Source organism: Diadema antillarum, unplaced genomic scaffold (assembly GCF_040938485.1).
Source record: "Diadema antillarum isolate AM-2024a unplaced genomic scaffold, OU_Dant_1.0 seq00001547_RagTag, whole genome shotgun sequence".
NCBI lineage: Eukaryota > Metazoa > Echinodermata > Echinoidea > Diadematoida > Diadematidae > Diadema > Diadema antillarum.
In genome coordinates, this window is record NW_027272276.1 from 46,660 (window position 1) to 71,551 (window position 24,892).

The following is a 24,892-nucleotide window of genomic DNA, read 5'->3' on the forward strand; positions in this document are numbered from 1 at the left end:
AGTCGTTATTCCGAAAGTTCGTTTATCAAAAGATAAGGTTCTTTGTTCCGAAGGTTCGTTAATCCGAAACTGGAACAAGATGCGTAGTAACAAACCTTATTTCGATTTTGGATTAACGAACCTTTGGCATAACGAAACAGTATCCATTAACAGAACTCGTTCAGTACGTATTCATTAAGTTATTAATGTGTATTCAACGGTCGATATTCACTCCATATGAAACTCGATTAAAAGAAAATGAAAGCACTGTTGGTTCTCAGGCAAAACCACATAAACCGTTTCATTACGGCGACATCAGAACTTTCACCTTAAGTGACGTCAGTGTTTGGACCTACAATCATTTCTCTTACTTGGGGCTATGGTAATTTTAACTATATCATACAACAATGTATCGCGGATGCCAAGGTCCACCAATGAGACATTCTAGCGGCTTGATGAAAGACTTGACCAGGCATGCTAACATCATTCTCACGTGGCCTCAATTCCTTGGATTGTATCAAGCTTTTCTCTACGTCCAGTTCCAAGAGAATTAAACTTGAAATCATTTTACGATGTCAAATCATTCTGATACACATGTTATGAAATCCAAAATTGTATTGTCCCATTTCCGAAGATCTTTAAAACTTTAAAAGTCATACCAGACCTTAACATACGTACTTATACGATTCTTCAATGAAATTAAAAACGAACAGGGCAGACTTACTAATGATATCCCTTCAAATTAATCTTCTTCTCTTTTACTCTCTCCTCCTCTCATCTTTAGTCACCTTTTGATCATTTCTCTCTTCCATTTTCTCTCTCCTGTTCCCTCACGCTCTTACCACATAAATTGACATCAGGACAAATTTCAGTCACTCTTTCTTCTCTTCCTGTAATCTCCTTCTCTCTTTCACTATCTTCCTATTCATCCATCTGCTTCTCTCCAATGATTTATTCATCTCTCTATCTGTCTTTCTCTACCCATCCAACCATTCATAGTTCACAGTCATAAAACACTGAAAAGGTTTAACATAAACACATTTCCTCCTCATAATCGATATTTTGGTACCTGCTTCCGCCTGTGTGCAGACAGAGCGCTATCTCACGACTCCCACCGCCAGAGATAAAATAAGGTCTGGGGCGAGGTTGAGGGAGAAAGAGACACCTAGAAAAGAAAAAGCTGGACCAGACCTGTAGAACACGTAGAAGCTGAATAATCATGACAAATTAGGTTGCTAATAGCTTTGATATTGGTACATTTTGATGAAACGAGTGACAAACAAGGAGAAGGAATGGAAATACGTTTGATTGGGTTTTTTTTCTATTAGAGTCACTATCTTCATTCAGACAAGAAATCTTGATAATGTATCAATGGACCATTAGTAACGTTTTGGCCTCAGTCAGTTTCTGGGTGACATAGTGTTGAATATGTAAGGAAACTTTTGTTTCTGTAGTTGCCATTAATTAAGAAAGTCATAGTCAGTATTACGGTACCTATAATCGTATCTGTATTACCAATAGGTACATGCACCAAAGTTAACCAAAGAAATGTATGTATCTATGTGTGTGTGTGTGTGTGTGTGTGTGTGTGTGTGTGTTTGTAGGTGTGAGTGTATTTGTATTCCGTGCGAACAGTCAATACTAACAACTGATTAACCTAAATCAGCCCACATCTCTCACACAGAAATATGGCACAACAGTGTAAAAAAATGATCTTGAGAATGTTTTGACAGTTGCGGCATGAAATGTGAATCTGGAACATGGACTCCGTTGCTTAAACACAGTCCTCTTAGTTATACAAGCAAATAATGTAGGGCACGGTTGCGTGCGATTGATTTCTTGAGCTGCATTTGCGCACAGAGTTTTCAAACAACGACGCCGATGTGACGAGTTCAAAATGGCAATGATCATTGAATTTTCCTATTTCACAAGCAGCTTTCAACAATGGATTAGCAAACTATCAATAAGTAGGGCATAGGTCTAGCATGAATACGAAGGATGCAACTAAAAGTATACGAGGGGGAAATGAGATGAAAGCACAAGTTGGTGTCATGAATTTCGCAGCCCCTAATGTAGGTTTTCCCAGTAAATTTCATACTTTTGTCATTCGAGTTTCTACTAGTATTTCGAACATTTGGTTTCACGCATTCCACGCTCGCGGCACTGAATTAGCAATCAAATGAATTCAATATCCGGTCATTTGAAATCATTATCAGAGTATTCAAATTCACTATCGGAGCATTCAAATTTACGAGAAGAGCATGCATTTCAGCAATGAGCATTCAAATTCATATCAAGTTGGCGACGGAATCTTGTCGGTCTTTCAAATTCGTGAAAAGGCAACCATGTTCCAAATAACTGTATTCAATAAAAAAAAAATACTGGATTTGGTTAGTTTGGAGCCTTGTACGTGTGACTTTTTCATTTAGCTTTGAATATATTGGGATTTATGATTAATATTATTTCTTTTAATTGCTGTATAGTTCAACCTATTCATTGACAAATTTGAACTCGGGCTTCACGAAAAGGAATATACAGGCACATGTCCTTAAAGGGGAAGGCTAGTAACTGATCAGTGGGAATCAGTGGAAATGCTGGGAGATGATTGTTCCAATCCTTATGGGATTCATTCAAGAGTTCATTGTATATCTATATTGTTGTGTGAAAATGATTTGCTTCAGAATGGTCTCATATTCAAGTAATGTGCGGTTTAAGGCTTCCAGGTTAGCGTCCCTGGTCAGTGACGGAGCATTAATCATGAACAGTGTATACGTGGTTGTTTATTGCTATCTTATTGGTTTACTTGTGTGAGGTCATTGTGTGTCAGTTTGTCTTTAAGTTGATGCATTGTCATTATGTGGTTTGGGTTTGGGCGTTGTCAGCATGCAGTATCATCAAGAAATATGATTAGATTGTCGTTGTGATGTTTGGATGCACCGCTGCTTGGACCTTACAATTTATGGGGTTTTTTTTAGATGAAAACAAAGAATACATGAACAGAGAACTATTAATGTAGAACCTTTAAACAATCATAATTACATTACATATGCAAGCCTTCATTGGTTATGCATGCCACTCTTCCTTTCTTAAAGAAAAAAATCTACTCCATTTTCCTTGTTAGATTAATTGCACGAAGTAGGAACTAGATCGCCTGAAAATAAAAATATGAACGCTCCAAACAAGCTCATTGGGACTATCACATGACTATCGCGAGAAATTGAATGCACTAGTAGGAAATGGAAAATGAACGCCAAAGCGTGAATTTGATTTGACGAAAACGAAATAGAACGCCCATAAATAAAATTGATCGCTGGGATTCTGAATCTGAATGCCCGAATATTTTTGCGTGGGTGCGCTGTGGGAATTTGAATGCATAGGGCCTATTAAGTGAAATTGAATGACAAAAGTATGAAATTGACCTTGAAAACCTATGGCGAAAAGGAAAACCAAAATCAAATTTAACGGTTATGGGCAAATGGTTATCATAATTTATTATCTGCTTTCATTTCATTTATCATGTAAGTGTTTGGTAAAGCAGCCTTTGAGAGATTGGTAAAATTTCATTGATAAAAAAAAAAGATATTGGATTCACTAGAGACGTCGAGTATAGACGGGGGATCAATAGTGTGCGTATGAAATGATTTGATGTGAAAGAATTCATTTGACACGCAAATGTCCGATAAAAAAAATATTTGATAGCTTCGTAGACAAGTCTAAAATGATATTGAAATACTACAAAGAGAAATATTGTACAATATTGTCAAATGTGAGAATACAAGAATTCGTGAATATAAAAATTCGTGAATATAAGAATTCGTGAATATAAGATTTCGTATAACGACTCTCATGAGATCCAAACTTCTAGTGAGGAACATGCTTCACCAGATGACGCAAGTTAAGGGATCTTTTTGGCAAATTTCTATGATTATGATATGTGATATTCTTTCAATCGCGTGTCTTCGACTTGTTACACCAGGCACAAGACGACTGGGGTCTAACTGCAAAGAATATGGTGAGCTTTAAATCATGCGACGCGAAATTTAAGACGACGCTATTCGGCTGAAAATGATGTTGCGCATAATATGCGCGAGACAGCGGTCTCCATTATCTAACCAGTGAAGGTACGTCGTCTTAGCGTCCGAGTTGCAATTACTTTAAACCTCACTAGATTGTCGCTGCAACAACAGCAAAATGAAGGAGAGGTTCCATGCGTGAAGTTTTCTATCCGCTTCATGTGTTAGATGTACATCGCGCATGAGTGAGTGGGCATGGTGGGTGTGTCTGAGCCTGATTGTGTTCTTCGCACAAGGTTACATTGTGATTATGCAGGCCTTCACCATGGAATATATGGAATGAAACATGCTGAAATGGAAATGTTTCATGAGATATCAAAAAGTTAGGCATGAATTCGATGTACTATAAGATGTAACAAAAAGTGAAGCATTTTTAGTTGTGTGCAGTACAGTCATAGCAGTGGCCTCTTTACCGAATGATGAATCACAAAAATCAATAGTCACAGTTTCTACTCCACAAGAATTACGGATAGTGACAGTGTATCATAATGACAATGTTTCTATCAGGAATGAATATGTCAGTATTTTGCACGTGACTTTGATAACATGAAAACTTTTATGCAACAGTCTAGGTACATTCTATTCTATCACAGACTGATTTCATCAACCTTATCGTTGAAGGAAATTTACAATGTATATGGATTTCATTGAAAGCAGAAGTTTCAGCAATACATACAGGCATGAGGTTTGAGGAGAACCCGTATACAATCCGTTCAAAAGTTTTGGTGAAATAATGTGCAGTCATCGATGGATGAAAAGACTACAACAAGCAGAATGACAAGCGATGTTGAAAAAGAGAAAAAATGAAATGTAAAAAGAATTCAACATAATAATTTTCATTTTTGACATATTGCTAGGGTTAGGGTTCTAATATTACCATTAACACAAAGGGTAAGCAATCGAAGGAATGTGCACACTTGTGAACACATTGATGAGATTTTATGTATTTTCTTTATAAAGTGCCCTATACTGACTGTGAAATAATGAGTTATTGAAGTCTTGTTATCCACTTACAACGCTATAATGTATGCTCTAGGAAGTAATCCTTCATGATGCTATATAATCCATCTTATTTTCCGTTGATATCAAAATGAGAATAAGCCATTGAGTAAGCGGTTAATTGTCAAGGTGATATAAGTGTGCAAAGGTTAGGTGATAATGACAGCATACTATTTCCAATACTTTTATTTGCTTCGCACAACTCAGTCGGAAATTTTGTCAGGTTTTGAAATGGAACCGCTACTATATGTTTAACGATACCTGTCTGTGACATGTTAATAGCATGGTGTGTATCATGGTTCTTAAGGCATGGCACATGCAAGTGTCAGCATTTTAGCTACCCTAGAATGGCAATTCCTACATGCCTTTGTAATACAGTCTTGAAACTTCGTGCACACATAGGTACCCTCTACTAATACGACTTGTATGACACTGGCTTTATATCAAAACACAGCGACTCCGTACGTCGTAACAGATTTGGAGATGGAAACTGCAAATATCATGCTATGGAAATTTCTGAAGTTTAAACATTAAAGCTCAGCTGAGTGCTCTATTGTTTCTTCGGGGATAGAAAACAATTCGAATGAATTATGTTCATCAGACATGGTATTTACAACATGTGAGAACGTGAAACGAGGATGCCAAATGCATTTTGTCTGATGTTGGCAGAATATTTTGTAGTCTTTGACAGACGATTTGACCAATAATAGCTCACTAGTTGACAATTCATAGCTACATGGACCGTATGGAAGACATCGTATTCGAAATTGTGCTTATTGACAATTTTATTAGCACAGAACAATGTATTATTATAGTCATGTATATAACATTCCTTTTCCTTTTTTTTTTGTTATTAGTGGCATCATAGAGGGAAACTCCTCCAGAAGAACCGAAGGGATACCTTAAATATGTTAGAGAAAGTTAGTTTTCAGACTTGTGCATCCTTGATTTTTTGTTTCATTGCAAACGTCCTTTTCCCAGTTCTAACCATCTGTTATACGTCGACTTTGTTTTTATTTAACGTTTATTCACTGTATGTTTACTTGAGCATCAAACATAATGGCTTGAATAACAATCACAATTGGTTGAACCACATGATGAAAATGTAATTTAAAGTACAATGTTGTATACAAACCTCCACCATTCTTGAAGCACAGGTAAGGAAAACGCCACACATTGCCGAGCCCCACTGCGTAGCCAACCGAGGAGAGAATGAAGTCCATTTTATGTCCCCATTGTTCTCTCTCCTCCTCACCTCCTTCATCCTTCAGCTCTAGACTCGCCTTCTCCGCGTCAGCCTTTAGGGTGAGTCAACACAAAACCGTCAGGAATTAGCCAAGATATTGCACACAAATGGCTGATAATGCCAGCAGGCCTTTCTCTCCATTATTACCTTTTTGGTCACAATTCCATATTTTTATTTTTCTCACAAAATTACCTCTTCTTGATACTTATGAACATAATATGTTAAAAATGATATTTGCTTTGATTTGATTTATTGGTTTCTGTATTGTTTACTTATCGAGGTACAGGTGAACAGTTAATACAGTTCATGGTCAGTCACATGATTACGTAATAGAATAAATGCGTCGATATTTTTGCGAAAGAATTTCGGGTATAATACACAAACAATGACAATGAAATTACTGATATCCAGAAAGTAACACTGTTTTTACAGCTTTCTTAAAAGAGTATATAGATTTTAAACTTCGAATTTCGGAAGAAAGAGAATTCCAAACATCGAGTCCGGTGTGTCTGACAGATTTCAGAGCCATCACTGTTTTAGGATTATATAAATGAAACTTATCAGATTGTGTTGCGGGATAAGAATGTGTTCTTGTTTAATTGAAATAGTGAGAAGAAAGATATCTTTCCCTTATTCTCATAAAGACCCAAGTGTATAGTACTTTTTCATTATAAGGATAAAAAATATATAAATATGTCGTGTATGTGGAATTTTCTCTGTATATATTGGTTTTACATTGTTGTCCGTTCATTTCGTCACGAAATGTTGCAATTTTGACAGTGACAGTACATCAAATTTAGACAACTATTAGCATAAATTTTGAACGGATTGTCCGATTATTATCAAACTTTACAGATGTGTTCTACATGTACTGATATTACAGCGCATTCACTCAATTTTCGTTGACATCTGTGTTCAAATATACGTTTCTGAGCAAAGCTCAAGTCCTACTCTCTTTTATTTTGAGTGTGAAATGATTTACTTCTAAAGGAAAGCTTTATAACTTTGGAATATATACTCATAGGTTGCTGCAATTGAAAATATAGAACTAAATTTAAATGTAACTCCACTGAATTGATAATTCAGGATGTCGACTGATTCGTGCATGAAGCTCAGTTAGCCTGAGTATCCACATTATGTGATGAAAAATAAACAGTCGAGACCAATATAAACCATGTGAAACGGCATTCTATTGCAACACTCAGATTTGTTTGTTTGTTGTTAGTTCGTTGACTATACATGTAAATCAGATTTTGAAAGAAGAAATATGATCATGAAAAGTCGTGGTTACTTGAAAATGAACAGTACTGGTGCGCTTGCTATCAAACAGCAGAGTCATTAACGGGGACAATCAGAGCAATGCAGGTCAAAAAGCGTCTTTATGACATGCTCCTGTATACGACTAGTCGTTATCTAAATTTATGACCTCTTGATTCGTTTTGCGAAGTCATACAAATACAATCAAGGAGATTATATAGCCTCTAGCCCATATACAATTCCTCCAAATATCATTGTATTGCAGAAAAGAAAATCAAGGGTAATCCACCTTGAACTAAACGCATGATACGTCAGTGAATACATGAACGCGATGAAAATGCAGGCCTTAATGGATGTAACTACCTCCTTCTATTATAGTGAACAGACAGCTACAAAATTTGCAATTGTGTGATCAATCTGTTTCACCTTTATCTTTGGGCCAACCATGGAGCTACACAATCGTAGCTCCACGGGTCAACAGACAATTTCCTAGATTTTCCAATGATGTCATAAAGATAGGAGTCACGGGGCTCCAATATCAAGTGAGATAAGCTTCCACAATATCTTTCCTAAGACCTTACCATGTATTGTCTGAAAAAGAGAAGATTACATCAACGTGCTGGGTTTTTTTTTATTTTTCTTGTATATGTATATATATATATATATATTTTTTTTTTTTTTTTTTGGGGGGGGAGGTTCGTTTGGTTGTCGTCAAGAATATAATTCATGACATGACTGGCAACTTGTTTCGTATGACATGACAATGAGGTGCGAGCGTAAAGTTTCATATACATATAATGATTCGTTAACTCGATATGCGTCGTCGTCTCTATACTGAGACAAGTTTATCACCCCCCCCCCCCCACGTTAGTTCATGTTTCAACGTTCATCAATTACTCTTTGTCACTCTTTATCCAAATTTCTTTCGATATTAAAATCATTATAAGAAAGATACAAATCAAAAAGATGGTAGCCTGGTATTCCATTTAGTTTACTGCGTAATTACATCAATTGACTCGCACGCAAACACACACACACACACGAACACACACACACAGCTGAAGAGACGCAAGCTAGCGCTCAGCTGACAGTAATTAATGGTGTGTTAAAAAAAATAGGGTGATTGATGCCACTTTCTGATTTTAATGAACGCAATAGTTATAGTAAACGTGATTAGCACATTCAAGCAATAGAAATGTAAGTTTTCGTGCTTTTTCAAGAAGTAGTGCTAAGGGGCATGTTCCCTCATGTGTCCAAATTAAATGAGATGAAAATGTCACAGATCTCACAGATCACTGACCTGCACACAAGCCGCCACTGCTCTGTGAAATAACAGAATTTGAGTTCATATTCCTCTCAAAATATTATACAGTTGCAATAATTCAGACATAATAACTTTCAATTTGAAGGATGGTAGTCATGGTAGCAATGTCATTACAAAATATACCCGGGGTCATCGATTACGATGATTAAAGTAAGCTGATAACATCGTCATCTCATCAAATTTCCGTATCACTGTCTCATAAAAACGAAGAAAGTTCAAACTTCTACAACCTACTCATGTTCTATTCCATAATGAAATTTCTCTCTTCTTCAATCTGATTCTGTAAACTTCAACTTGAAAATGACAAAACATATCACTTTAAATCTTTTTTGAATTATAAATACAATGCGTGTGAGTTGGACTTCTCATCCTTGAGCGATTATATTGAGGCTGAAGTTTCAATATCATTTTTTTTTTCATTCAGATTTACCATCTTAAATGTCTTTAGTTAATACTCGCTAGCTCTCTTGGGACATGGAGTTTACAGCTCAAAGTGAACGTAAGAGATAGAAAAGAAAGAATCACAATATTTACCGACCTTGCTGGTTTTGTAACTCGTCTCTACTATGCAAATAGACTAGCTTTTTGTTATTCGGTCTGCCTGCCAGACTCTTTGATAGGTTTCACGGGCAGACCCTTTGATAGGTTTCACGGGGTAATCAAGAAAGTAAATTCCGTAACCCATTACGGAAGGGCGTCATGGTTCTTTCTTAGGCGCATAGATAAATTTACATTTCTGGCCTACAACAAAGAGCAATCTTTGTGCGACTTTCAACCCCCGGCATGTTTAGCCTTGTCAACGCCCCTTTTCTGAAGATATCTTATACACGCTTGCTTTTGAAACGTTTTGGGCACCATCAGTGGGCAGAACATCACAAAGATGTTTATTTTTTGGTGGGTACATTTCCATTCTCTCAGTGAACATCATTTGGAGTTTGATTTTAAAAGAAGTTACAGTGTAGGCCCTAAATGTAACCGTAAGAAATTACTGTCACGAGCAAAAAAAAAAACAGAATATAGAATTGTGAATCTAGGGGCTGTTTTGTCAAAATCTAGATATGATTTCAATGGTTGAAAGTTGTGCCTTAGTGTCGAACAAAGATTCTGTGTCACAAAGCCAGTAAGTATAGCATGCAAGTGCCAATAAGTGTGAGTAACTACATCTATATCGGTTCCCTTGCACGCCTTGAATGCATGTTTGTTTGTCAATATTAATGTACAGTGATTACTGCAAAATTAATATTAATACCAAGTGAAGGTACAGTGCAGTTTATGCCTATAAAACAACAATTCTGAAATCAAAGAATCAAAAATGTAGCTGAAATCATATAAGAGTAGAAAAGGGTTTGGACGATTACAACTGTATGTCGATATTAAAAAAATATATATATGTTTTGAATTGACAATTTGTGCAACATTTACTTTTGACCTGATTTCTGTGCGCTCTGAGCATTAGATTTTCATCTAATATATTCAGATCAATATAAATTAAACCTATTATAAGTTTTCCCACCCAAAATCGTCAAATTTCCATTCGATTTAAGATGAAATAATCAAGATGAATATTTAAAATATCTTAGTGGTTCTTTCAATTCCATTTCAAGAGCATGCGATTTCTTAATGTCCTCATATTTACGTGTAAAAAGCGCCTTCAAATTCAAAACGAATAAGAAAGGTATTCAATTTCTCACCGCCGTGATTAACGTTAAGGAATTTAAATTCACTAAAAGGCAAACATCTACAGCATTTGGTTGGCGTTTTTTCACTGTAGATGCTCTCTGTAGTTACTCATCTGTTTTAATTATTGCAAACCAGTTTTAGTGAAATGGGAACTGTGCTTGTATTGAAATTTCCACGCCTCTGACAAACCATCATCAGAGCAACAGTTCGTTATGAGATTATCTCCACTTTCAGACACACAAGTCATGTGTTACATTCATTTATACCCGACTTTTAGCGACTCCTCGATGAGAGTATATTTCCAGAATACTGACGGAATAGTAGCTGAAGCATTTGATAATCAACACATTATTCAATGTAACTGCAGGGCCGACTTTGGCCACCAATAATATGGACACCGGGGAGGCACAAAAGCTGCCAGGGGAAGGGATACAAAACATTATTGTAAGAAATAATGAGATACTGTTTGACCATTACGAGTGTTAATCCAACACTCTTAGAGGATAAAGTTTAACTGCAAAAGAAAGATTAGACATTAAAAAAATGCGCAAACTAGGATTAAAACTAATTGATTACATGAAACTTCGAAATTTTGAAAAAAGGGGAAATTCAACGTGTGGAATGTGGCATAAATTACATAACTGCAAACTTGATTGTATTCATTGAATTTGAACATCCGAAGTGTGAAGTTGTGATGTGCCCTAAAAACGAAATTGAAAATTGTACTTAGGGCAAAATTGAACGCCTCTCCTATCACTGGCAAGAAAATTGAATGCCAACGTTGCGTCGTTTGATTGATTTTTCCCCTCAAAATTGACTGAAAATTATAGAAGGAATCATATGAAATGATTGCATGCTCAAAGAATTAAGATTAACTCTGAGAGAAGAGCGGTGACGAAAATCGATTGAACATGAACGCCTATTCATTCATTGGGAATCTGTTCAAATTGATTGGAAACATACATTATCAGTAATATGGAGGCTGGGAAATTAATCTCAAGCATGCTGCCTCAGAAATTGTGACTTTAGCGATGATGATGACCCTGTACTTCGCAGTTCCCTTAGTGACAGCTTGGCAGTGAAACTTGGATTCCTTGGTTTACCTATTGACTGTGTGCTTTGCAGTGTAGGTAATTTTCCGGGCGAATTAAACGTTTAAAGTATAGAAAATCAAGGATTCAAAGTGATATCCTCTAATTCATTCCTGCAGCTCATTGGTTTTTGATTCCTCTGTTATCCACTGAATTCATCAGTATCCTTTGTGTAAGGCGTATACAAGCTTTCTATATAGGTTAAACTTCCCTTAATTTCTTTGCTCTGTGCACTCTCATGGCGGTGCGTTATAGTCCAAGTTTATAATTGCGGAAAAAGAGACAGTCTTAGGCACGTAATGCCAGAACATAATTTCCGTGATGTTTAATAGCAGAAACTGATATCATGGAAAGTGAACGCTTGCATTTATTCAGTTAAAGTGCAACTCTGCAGAACCCAGCTCAGAGACCACGCTGAATTAAACTGTACTTGGCAGACTAAATAAGTCATCCATCGTTAATACAACTGTGACTGAACACATCAGGCATGAATTGTGAAGACAAGCATCAGGAAAATGGAAGACCATTACGGGATCAAGGTTGCTGTATTATGAAGATATGAAGTCTCATAAGTTCCTGGCGTATAACTCAACTCAACATCCTGAATTGTTTAGCTTTAAAAAGTCCAATTTGACAGTGTTTGACATCACGTTTAAGATGCTTCAAGAAATTGTAATTGACACGAACAGACGTTTCATCAAAATCGGTCATAAAATACGACACGTAGAGATATCACTTAATGCATCTTCACAAACCAGTAATATTCGTCATAGTCATATATAGAATTTGGAAGAAGTGATGACAGCATCATAATATATAAAAGATATATATATATATATATATATATATATATATATATCACCAATCTGTTGGCAGATAAACCTTCACGAAATTCCATGTTTGATCAATGATCAATCATTGCATGTTGTATCTTTCGTGCAATAATGGTTATTATAGTCGACTAAGATGTAGCAAAGATATCTTTAAAGAGGTAACGCGTAGTAGTGGTTGCTAAATTATGGACCCAAATCACGACTCTATAACGTGCCAGTGTACAAACCCACGGATAAGTCTAATGGTAACTATCAGGACTATGAGGAGGTATACGAGATATTGGTTGCGATCAGTATCACCACTCTATGGAAATATCAACTCGAAACTCTTATCAAACTTTCATATTTTATGAGCCGTTTTGATGAAATGTCTCTCATTCTCAGAGTCATAGCTTATTTTGAAGATGTTGTTGAATTGCACTTTGAAATTTTATTTGTCATTTTTGTTCGCACATGCAATGACATGATTGGTGTCATAATAACTTTTACTTTCGATTAACTGACGAAGTCGAAATTACACGTGATATATTATATCGTCGTTTCGTCGGGCCGTGATCAGCTAAAATGAAATGACAACGTAACTTCACATGAATGCAATTGTCAAGTAATTTGATATTTCGTCAAAGATGTAGTAAATACCAGCAACATGAACCTGTTTTCTCATTTGAAACCTATACATCACGTTGTCGATCTAGCTAATCTATATGAACAAATCGAGTTATATCGTTTCTAAATCCTCTAACCATTCCATAATATCAGTTAAGATATAGTTTGGTTAAGGCAATCACTCACAGATTTTCTCTCCGTAGCCATACTATTGACACTCCGTTGTATGTAAGTCTCTGAAGATATCTCGAGGTTCTTCTGCACCAGTCAGTAGTCAAAGACCTTATGAGTGATTTTTGGCGATCAGCCTACAATCTCTTTCCACCGAAGTCTTTCTCATACACCCCCGAAATAATGGAAGTATCCCCGATACGTCCAATGTTTCTGATTGGTTCTCTTCACTTCGTCCTCGCTGCCAATTTGTCAGTCCGTCTGCGCAACTTTGAATGACGTCATACATGTATATATGTGAGAATTGTTTTTTCGAATGAGACCAACCAACCCTTATAGAACGAATTGAATAGGAGTAAAATCTGAGCGAATGCAACGTGCATGAATATCAATGTCGCCCTTGTTGTTGTACCAGGTATCGCACAACGCGCCGAGTTGATAGAGTTTGCTGACTACAATGCTATGACCACGAGGGGCGTTTCAGAGTTTGGTTTGTGGGCAGCAACACTTCACATGCTTGGTAACATGTTATTTTGTTTTGTTTTGTTTTGCTTTGTTTTTTTGCGAAGAATATTTCACACGGGAGGAGTCGTGACTCCCTCAATCACGAAACCTCTGTCTTTAATGTCCCACATGATGGGCAAGGTAATGTAGTGTCATTAACTATTTGTCCTTTACCTCACCAAATTATGGGTCACATCTGGACACAATATGTAACAAAAAGGGCATCCTGTACATATACCTTGAAATAATGGATGAGTACATGTATGTACTTTTGGACGGCGACACCCTTTCAGATTACATAGGCATGCTCTTCTATGATAACGTACTTTATTAATTAAAATTCATCAACTGTCGGTCTGCATCTGCATACTAATGACATAATGTACATCGCTCTCTTTCACGGGCCCGTCACGGGGGACGTCAAACGACCCTCTCCCCCACTGGAGACGAGGGTCCGTTGGGACGAAATTAAAGAGTGATAACTTTTCCCTAAAGCTCATTACATAAAAGAAGACTAATTCTTTCATTTTTTTTCAAGCAAAGCTTTCATAACAAACTTGACGGATGGAGCCATCTCCCAATCCCGGGCTTGAGAGTCAGTGGATGGATGAACGAGATACATGAGAGCCAGGATGACCCACACTTGGCAATGGCCGGGGAGGTAGGTAAGGTTAGGATACATGGGAAGGGGCAGTTCTGATTCCTGATTCGCCTCTTGCTATAGTCACGGATATTATACTTTCAAATAATTTGATCAGTATATATCAAGAAAAAGAAAACTGGGCGCCGGTTTCAGGACTTAGTTGTTCCCATTTTCCTTGAAGTTTTTGATTACGTTTTGATTGAAAATTTCCAAAATATTTCATCAAAAGTGTGCACCAGATTGATTGATTTCAATTCGAAGAATGTAAAAGCTTTTTCGTGTGTGAGGGATATCAACTTACTTGATTTTTCGCCTGAAAAGATACCCCTTCTATCTGAACCCCGCTCAGTAGCTTCACTCCCTACGAAAGGTCACTGGTCAAGTACTCACCCTCCACCGTCACGAAAATTATTCTTATGTCACTGGTCTGTTTAGGCACATATTAGATTAATGTCATTTTTGTTAAATAGCACGAAATGTACCTTTCTCAGCTGATAATGACAGTATGAAACATCATGACGATTGTTTTGGTCACAATTATCATGTATTGGCTATACATCCAATCATCTTCTTCGCAAGATTTTAACGCCGCAAAAATAGACACGATTTTATGGTGCCTTTAGTCAGATTTGAATGATTTGTCAATGAATAGATGAATATTTCAACTTGAGATAATGTGCTTTGTGCAGAAGGAATTCTACCCGACTCTTGTGCGGGCTGATAGTATTAGGACCATAAGAATGAGGGTAAAACAGTTACGGACGAACTTATCACTCACTCTGCATTAACTGAATTGTCAATGATAACTATTAATTTGTTATGTAGGCCTATATACAGTTTCTTTGAAGTCATTTAATGAAAGGATCTAAGATTATCACTCAAATCTTGTGTTGAATATACTTCTGAGTAATAGTTAGGGAAACAAGATAATGAAGAGCCCATTGTTTCGAAAGTGAAATCCTGTTTGTTGATACAAAATGAAAAGGAATCCGTACAATAATTCGAAAATTGCATAGGGTTTATTGCTCCGAAAACTGATTAACTTCTTTAGGTCAAAAATACGGCGTAGAATTTCAAATCAATAAATAAAATAGGTAAATAGATAAATAAATAATAAAATACATGAATGAATAAATGTTGGGTTTATTTTTGTGGGGAGGTGATACATATACAATGTTTCGTTTACATGTCAGTAATATAACAAAGTTATACAGGAATGGCAAGGATTGCATTCAGCAAATTCAAGGGGTTTTCTGTCAAAGTTTCGTAACTATTCTGCACTATTCTGAACAAACGCAAACACCTGCACAGGTACTTGTCGACGAAAGGAAAAACGTGCATTATTTCAATTTGTAACTGTAGTATTGATAATATCAGTAGAAGGACTTCTTTTCCTCCTCCTCCTCCTCCTCCTCCTCCTCATCATCATCATCATCCTCAACCTATATACATTGTACTACGATTATCCATCGGTTTTTCGTGGTTGTGCGTTTGAGCAAAATATGCAAAGTTCAGGAAGAGTACACCATGCGTAGCCCTTGAAAAGACTTTGTTTGACCCTGGAAAGAGGAGCATGAAGGAGTGAAGAAACTTAGGGAGAGTGTTGGGAAGGTAAATCTACAGTAGTTACAATTCAAGGGCAGGGGTGAGCTGGAAGTTGAAGCTGCACTACAAGTATCCGGAGATCTGAGAATAGGAGACAGTGAGAATATTGTAAAGAAGAATACAGTGAGGACCAGGTTAAAAGGGCTTGGAAGTTTGTGTTAGAAGAAAGATGCACCAGAGAGTAGGGAGAGAGAGGAGAGAGAGAGAGAGGGAGAGAGAGGAGAGATGATGAGAGAGAGGGAGAGAGGAGAGAGGGAGAGAGGGAGAGAGAGGAGAGAGGGAGAGGGAGAGAGAGAAGGTTGGACAATCATGGAGATAGAGAAAAAGAAGTGCATGACGAAGAAGTGGAATTCCGAAAGATGTATCACGAAACGAGGAGAGAGGGGAAAGGAAAGCCATAACTTACCAACTTTGTTTACATTTCGGCTCATCGCTACCTTTTGATTATTTGACTTCCTAACACTCTCCATATGTACAGATTCCCTCCTCCACTCTCCTCTTTTGTTGGTGTTCTTTAACCAAACAGCAGTCCCTTCAAGGATTACATACACATGGTGATATCACAAACCTTCCCCATTTACATCACCATGCAAACTTTCTGACAACACAGAGTTTGCAAGACGTCTACTGAGTTGGGTGTGCAAAGGCGGCATTTGAATATAAGGAATGAAATGAAACTTGAAAGAAAGAACAAACGAAAAAAATATATAGAAATAAATTATGTTTAAGGTAAACTATGATAATGGAAAAGAAGTGAAATCATTACAATAGTGCAATATGGCATTTTAAAAGAAAGACATTTCGTAAGAATTATACAGAAGGAAGGATCTTATCTATGGTTTAATTTAAATCCAATTTTCGGAGTATAAAGGAGTTTGAATATAAAATTGAAATTTGTGTTTGAACAAAATTTAACGAATTTAATGAATTATATAGGCCATGTAAGCGTTTATCCGTGAATACAATTGCAACTGTAATGATATGAAGAGGGAAAACCCATATCTTTACTAATAGCAGTATTGTTATTACTATAATTATCATTGTTATCATTATTATCATCATTATCACTATTATTATCATTTATTATCATCATCATCATTATGATTATTCATTCGGCTTTCAATCACAAATATCAATCTTACATAATACAAAATCACAACATACAATGGAGAGTTATGGGTGCACCAGGTTGGGCAGCCTGGGTCTGGAAAGAGCCAACTAAATGACTTGAACCCTCAGGCCATCCTCCCCAACCCACCTGGTGCATCAAAAACAATACCGATACATCAATGTCAGAGTTTACATAAAAACTTTTACACAATATGAAATAAAAAACAATATTTTTTGAGAGACACAATAAAAGAGTACCAAAATTAAACGACTGTTTCAATATAAGTGTCAAATTAACTTGTGTAACTCTATTCAAATATCAAATTTTCTACATAGCAAAACTAAAAAAGAACAACAGCATTACATTTTATCTATATGATGTGTATGTGAGCTCTTTAATGGCTTTCTTCCATTGTAACCTGACTCGCTTATTAATGAATACAATGACGTTCAATGCAGGTTTAGAGATTCCATATAAGCCATTTCCCAATGCAGTATTTCAAATTAACAGCTCCATATTGATTGGGACAATCAACAAAGCAAAACGGCAAATAAACAAAAAAGTGTACTATGAGACCATGGGTCATGTACACGTTTACTATCAAAATAACATTAATAACTTGCTATGTGTTTAAGTATTCAATGATCCGTACATTTGATATGAATGATACCATGACGTGATTTGCAAGAATATTATAGAATGCGCAATGGAGAAATTAAATGGAGAAAGTGGAGAAAGAGGAAAGAATCGCATAAGATATGATCTAAATAACCTTCGAAAATGAAAAAGGTAATTACATAACCAAAAACAGATGATAAATTGCAATAAGAAAAACCTAGAACTATATCTAAACTTATCATACGACAGTTGAAATCAAACGTTCAGAGTGCATAGTGTAGCAACGAAATTTGTATTTGGAACGAAATATAATACAGTATCTAATGTCTAACCAGTTGGCACGAAATTGAATGACAACTTCACGTCGTCAAACTGAATAGATTAAGGTCAGTCTAAATTGAACAGAATGAAATACAAAAACGAGAGCGAATGTTCAAAAAATGAAAATGAACCATGACAGCAGAGTGTTGAAAATCGTACGATCTTGAACTCGTTTTTAAGGCTTCCAATATACTCTGATGAAATTATGTTGAAGAAGACATTAATGAAAACATAGCAACACTTGAAACGAAATTTGTTTCAATGCCTCATATTAGTGTAAATCTTCAAAATATCGTCCTCTTTGGAATTATTCCTTCCACATTAAGAAACGGTTTCCTGATATAGTTCTACAATGTCATAAATGACACTTTTAGTACACTTTAATGGCGTTAATTTTATGGCCATAAAATTACGGCATGATGGTAAATTTGGGTGATCTTTGATCTTGCCCGTGAAATTTTCATCCTGTAACTTCAAGCAGAGACACAAAGACACACTTCTTGGGGCGGTTCGCTTCGGGAGCGGTCTGCACCAAAATGAAGTATAGGCCTGATACGCTCTACACAACTCTATATGGTTCCCTGCTAGGTCTGGTTGGAAAACTGGGATTTTTGGCAAGCTTTGTTGTGCAGAGATTGACAGATTACTAAAACTTTGCGCACAGGGTAAATGCAAGCTCTCGGTCATCAGTAAAAAAATAATAATAATGATAATAAAATCATAGTAATGACAATGAATAAATGTTTGCCAAGTTCACCACGACCATAATTTAAATAGCCCTTAAATAAACCAAATGACAGTAATTATAATCAGTTCTCAGAACTCATAATACTAAGAGAATAGTCTCTGCTTGTACATACAGAAACAAATCTCGAGTTTCACATCGTTTTTGCCAAATAACCTTGCCACGTGATCAATTTTCTATCTTTTAATAAGATACTTCATAGTTGTGAATTATGAGATAGAGATTTTGAAACGAGTGTGGGAATGAAGACTTGACATCCAACAGGTCAGATGTTACCTTCAACGTACAAGGGGCTGACTTCACGGTCTATTAATCGTCGTTAAGGCCTTCACTCATCTAGCATTGTGTTTGCTCACCACCTCAGTGGCAATATCATAAAAAGAAAATGCCCTTTAACAAAGCCGAACTTTGAATTGTACAGGGTCTGACTTCCAAACAACGTGGTGGAAATTTTTATCACGCTCTGTGAGTGTAACGAAATAATGGGGAACACAGTGAGAATTTCACAATTCCCTCGAAAACATGAAAATGCGGAAATTTGTCAAACTCTAAAAGCGAATGATTTTGCGGCTAAGCAAGGTCCCTGTTTTGAACATTGCCAACATTTGCAAAGAGTTTAGCAAGATGAAATTGGTTGGTAGTACAATCCATACAAATAACCCCCAAACACTGAATTTATTTGTTTTTGTAGTGTCATACGAATCATTTCATTCTCAATTTCATCTATACCTGTTATTCTGACAAAGATGAACTTTGGTCTGTTCAGTAATAAGATCTACTTGAAGGTGCTTTCGCTAGTTTTCAGGTGGAAATTTCGTAAAGCCCAAGTTATTGGAGGGTCATCTTCTAAAACGTACAGTGTGGGTATACGTATGATTTATGCAAGTAGAGGAAATGTTGTTTATTGCAATCTACATCCACACAGTAAAAACCTACTCTATCTCATTGCTCTTCCTCACTTTAGACTTTAGGAGATAATCCTTATAGGTGACACTTGTGATCGAGTCCACCAAACCCTTTTCTGCGATAAGTCTCCTCTGTAATGATGGGAAGAGCCCAAACTTGCCACTCAAGACTTGTTCTGGAGTCTGCTTTACCTACTCTTCTCAGAAAGTTATGGGTGACACTCAATCGCATTCACAAGATACGTATAATAGGGACGACGGGCCTACCAGAAGAGCGAGATATCGCCAATGACTAAATGATGGATGCTGAAGTGACTGCTGGCTCTGTTATCCAGGACTGTCCGCGAAGGCTTTTCACGGCACTTTTCTGTTCATACTGTAGTTTGACACCAACGTAGATCTACCTCTCTTATGTGGGTGTCTGTTTACGATAAGGAATCGTCTAACGATCTAATACCTCAGCAGATTGCACATCTATTTTTTAGCATAAGCCAAAACACAGCAGAAAGCGATCGCACGGATATTGAAACGTCTCATCTTCATTGTACAGAACTCAAAATTCGCGCCAAGCTTCTCACCATTCGCAGAGGCTCTGTCGTGCCTAAGTTATCAAGACCTCGTTTATATAGCTTTTCACGAAATGCATAAGGCGTGGGGAAATGCAACGCTTTTGGTGCTTTCCAAATGCATGGTCGAGGATCCAATACTATGCTTATCAAGCCACTACTTTGCAAAAATGTTAAATCTATAGGTTCAATAAATGTCTCTAGGAAAATGGGGAAGGGTTTTATTTACTTTAATTTATCTTAATATGAATTGTATGGGGAACATGTACACACACATAAGTATAACACGAAGGGAAATACAAGAAAGTGATTTAACTTTCGGATCTACTATGTTTCAGAAAAAAAAAACAGATGAGATTCTGGCAAAAACTCGGGCAAAGTGAAAATCACTCACAGGTCAGCTGACATGTCAGGGTACGCTCACTTCGCATTCTGAATATAGGCTCATGCGAAACTCTTTTTATAAGTCGTCGTTCTCGTTCTAAACTCGCTAGTTATCTCATGGGCAACTCAACCTGACTTGCAGCACAGTCGTGAGTATAATGCTCGTACTCCACTCTTGGAAACTCGTAAAAGCACTCGGATGTACAATACCTCAAGGTGACTAGTTATAACAAGTTATGTTGGATTCATCGCGAGCTTGTTACGAGTGATGCATGTGTATTACGAGATTAGCACGAGTTGCAATGAGTTGCAACGATTTGCCAGAAGTAAAAATTGGGAGTTGCTCGCGGCTTTGAGCAGAGTATTGCCGAGTTACGCCGAGCTGCGTCGAGTTGTAGCAAGTTATCCCGAATTACACGAATGAAGAGCTTTACGCGAGTAACTGATGATTCGTTGCACAACGTTTACACTTTGGCGAGTTGGAGTCGCGAGTCGTGCGCGAGCTGTGCGAGCTCCAACTCGCGTTAACTCGCACAAACTCGCGCGAAATGTAATTTTTTTTTCTGGAATTTGCATGAATGATATAAGACTCAACGCCGAGTTCACTACGCTCGTTGTACGAGTGAACCGAGCTCGAAACGAGACATACCGAGCTTAGTATGAGTTGCAGTGACCTTTATACGACTTAAAGCGAGCTTTAAACGAGTTGTCAAGATTTTATTACGAGTAATAAGAGTTTTATACGATCGAGGGGCGGGAAATGCACATTTTTGGCGCTCAAAGATGGATGCCAGAAGCATTTTCGCTCTGCTTGAAGAAGAAGAGACCCTGATCTTCTGCACGATTGGTGCGACCCTGTTGTCAAGGAGGCGCCGCAGAAAAAGAGATTCTCAAGAGAGGACCAAAATGCTTCAAAGGAGGTTTTGGACAAGACCCTGGTTGTTGAGGAGGCCAAAGTACGGACACTATATGAGACGCTGATGGCGGAGTTAGCTGGTGAAGACCTGGGCGGTCTTGCGGGGGGAGATGACAAGGCGAAAGAAGACCCTCGTAGATCTCTGACCTCATCTGCTCGCTGGAGGAGCTACAACATAATAAACGGATACCAGTCACTTCAATACTCATAAGGGTACATCGTTTATATTTCACCATGTTACACAAAACTATTAAGTTATTGAGCAGTTAACCAGGAATTATACGGTATCACGAAATTATCTCGAGAGTACTGAAAAAAAAATCACAGTTATAATCACAATCTCAAACATATTTTGAGATCTTGAGATTAATGACACACTTTACTGTTCCTTTTCTTTAATACAGAACAATGTTTATTATCATAATGTTTAATCACCTATTAATGTATCCCAGAAAAACCCCAAGAACTGAATAATTTTAGTAATACTTTTGTGCGTTATTTTAATTCATGTTAGTGTATGGGACAATGCCTGATCAAAATTTTTGTTCACTGCAACACTTAGTGTTCAAAGCTTGTTTTAATATCGAGTGTTAAAATGTACTTGCGAACCTTTATTCCTTAACATCTGCCATATTAATTCAAACATAATTATGTAGGTGGATATATACAAAACTACAATATCAGCGAAATTGAGAACAGTTTGAAATTCACATGTTAAAAGTAAGTAACTCCTTTATAACAATGAGATTAAATATTTTCAATTACTCGGATACAACTGGTTGACGAAAATGTAAATTTGAAGAAATGCCTATGGTGAAAGCATGCATATAATTTTACTTTGACGGAGTTAACTCAAACAAATAAGGTTTCTGTATGGTCGAGATGAAATGTCCAAATCGCAATTTACGTGTTTAATCTCTTGTTTTGATGTTAGAGGTAATGCATGTATTTAACATTATGTTCAGTTAAAAAAAATGAGCTGCATGTCAAAGTGCTTTCAGAATATATGTTTGGATGTAAAAGTTACCATTAAACATAATTATGCTTCACAGTAAGCATTCTGTCCTTCCAGAGTGAAAACCTAAAACTTCACCTCATGGACAACTGTACTGGAATTATTATTCTAGCAGATGATAATTACAATTTTCATTAAAAAAATCTGGGCTGCATGTCCTTACATGTTTTCAGAATATATGTTTTGAACCTTTGAAAAAATTATGCTTCATTTAGTGCTTCAAAAGGTGAAAACCTAAAACTTCACCCCACTGTTCTGGAATTATTATTGTAGCAGATAATGATAAAAAAAATATAACATCTTGGTAGTGAATGTGTGTCGTTCGTTATTTTCATATTCTTGGTTGTTTTAATCAATCTGAACATAATTAGACAGGCCATGCAGCTCATTTTAAGAATATTTTTAAAAATCGATCAACCACAATGTTGCAGTGGCCTTAATGTACGTGTTGAGTATCCTTTTCACCGGTTTTATATCATGGCGTTATCATGATAAACACACGAACGGAGTTTTACCCTCTAACAATATGGTGGATTAGTCATTTTGTTATTCGTGCATGTACTTGTATCAAAAAATAACTGTTCATAAAATACATGTATTACTCGATCCGTACTGTCTTTTCTTAACAACAATTCACATTCACCTTTTCCAGCAGTTCTCTGTCCTTGGCTTCTTCAGAGGCCACCTTGGGGGTTGTACACCTCCCTTTCATTTTGCCCTTGCCCTTGCCAACAATTGATAAGTTGGTGTAAGAGGAACCAGCTTCATGCTCTGCTGGGGGTCATCAGCTTCTTGGGTGGTCTGGTCATTCTCACTGCTGTCATCATGCCCATCAGTCTCAGTATCCTGGTCGGGGGAAGAGCATTTAATTCGTCTTCTCTTGGTTGGGATGCTACTTGTCCTTTAGAGGTCTGCAAAAAATAAATAAATCACTCGATCAACATCTTTTACAGGAAAGACGCACGATGGCGATTTCTATATTTTGTTTAAATGTAGCTTATTACAGATCTTAATATAATCAAATGCATATTTACCCTTCCCAATGTTCTCCCTTTCATCCTCACAATATGTCCCTCCAGGACGCGGAATGTATTGAGAATCCACTGATCTCTCTCACTGTAAGGTGTGTCTCTGGTCCCCTTTCCAGACTTTGGGTTCGTCAGACGGCTGTACTGTGTCCTCATAGACTTGAGGAAATTGTTCAGCTGTTCAACTGAAAAAAAAAATCGAACACTGGGAATTTAGATCACACAAATTAATGGAAAGAAACAAACAACTTTATTAAATTCTTGTTTCTCATACAGTGAAGTATATAGCTAGCTAACGGGATAAACGATATGTGGGGGTCAAAATTTTCAGGACTAAATATTATGCATGTCGTGTTGTCAGTTGTTTACAGGATTTTCGATAATTATGGCAATCATAATCATAGTAGTAATCATGGTAATGAATTCAACAAAATATATTTAGCGAAACTCCGTTTTGCCGCCACAGCCCCCCCCCCCTAAATAATAGATATTAATATTCATCTTCACTTACCGGAGCACACCGGATCGTATACTCCTTGGCCTTCTCTTCGATTAGCCTTGTCTTCTTTGCAGTATCCTTGTACGACTTTAGTCGCCTGTTATACAGACAATCGTGATATCTGTACCACTCTGTTTATTCTACTTCTTGCTCTTCAGTGAATGTGTATGCAGTGAGGTGTTTTTCGTCTCTTCGGGGTGGACTTCTTGTTTGGGGTGGACTTCTTTGTTCTTTTTTTTTTTTTCGTCTTCCCTGGGGTGCCAGACGGAGAACCTTGCGAGTGGAGAAAAATGGGTTCATTTTCCTCCCCAACCAGTTCGACAGGCGAGGCCTGATGCTCAGTAGTTTGAGCTTGGACCTGGTCTAGTTTGGTGTCTTGTTCTTTTACCTGTCTCTCATGCTCGTCATTGATCTCCTCTTCCGTCTCCATTCTCTCTTCCTGCACTTCTTCTACTTCTACCCTTGTTTGAATGACATTATTCTTTCGGTGTTTAACTACCTGAATGGCCACAACTCTTGGATCTCTTGGGTCGGGGCATATTCCTCTCCTATTTTTGCTAGTTGTAATAATACAGTGACAATGGCCGTTTTAAAAGTACGTGTACATGCGTGGGTCGATTAAAATGTGTTCTCGTTTTAAAACATATATGGAAAAATATAGAACACTGGATATTTATTATTCAGCTGGCATGTCAATACGCACTTGCAACGCAATCTGACTAAACTCATACGAAACTCGCTGTAACTCGGGGTGCTCGATCTGAACTCGCGCT

At 37.1% G+C, this 24,892-nt stretch overlaps 2 protein-coding genes across 2 annotated transcripts in view; both read right to left on the minus strand.

Moving 5' to 3' along the window:
• The window catches only part of LOC139710605 (sodium- and chloride-dependent glycine transporter 1-like), a 40,381-nt gene extending 17,077 nt beyond the window's left edge, over positions 1-23,304 (minus strand). The window contains exons 1-2 of the mRNA XM_071622528.1: positions 23,236-23,304; positions 6,187-6,349 (exon numbers count right to left, since the gene is read on the minus strand). Of these exons, the coding sequence (XP_071478629.1) occupies positions 6,187-6,349; positions 23,236-23,304 (232 nt within the window). The remainder of the gene's footprint in view (positions 1-6,186; positions 6,350-23,235) is intronic.
• Positions 23,305-23,354: 50 nt separating this feature from the next.
• Positions 23,355-24,549, minus strand: LOC139710606 (uncharacterized). The gene is made up of 4 exons (XM_071622530.1): positions 24,433-24,549; positions 24,132-24,216; positions 23,627-23,805; positions 23,355-23,503 (listed from the first exon to the last, which is right to left on the minus strand). The coding sequence occupies exons 1-4, from the start codon at positions 24,547-24,549 to the stop codon at positions 23,357-23,359; spliced, it is 528 nt and encodes a 175-aa protein (XP_071478631.1). The 3' UTR covers positions 23,355-23,356.
• Between the last annotated feature and the right edge of the window lie 343 nt (positions 24,550-24,892).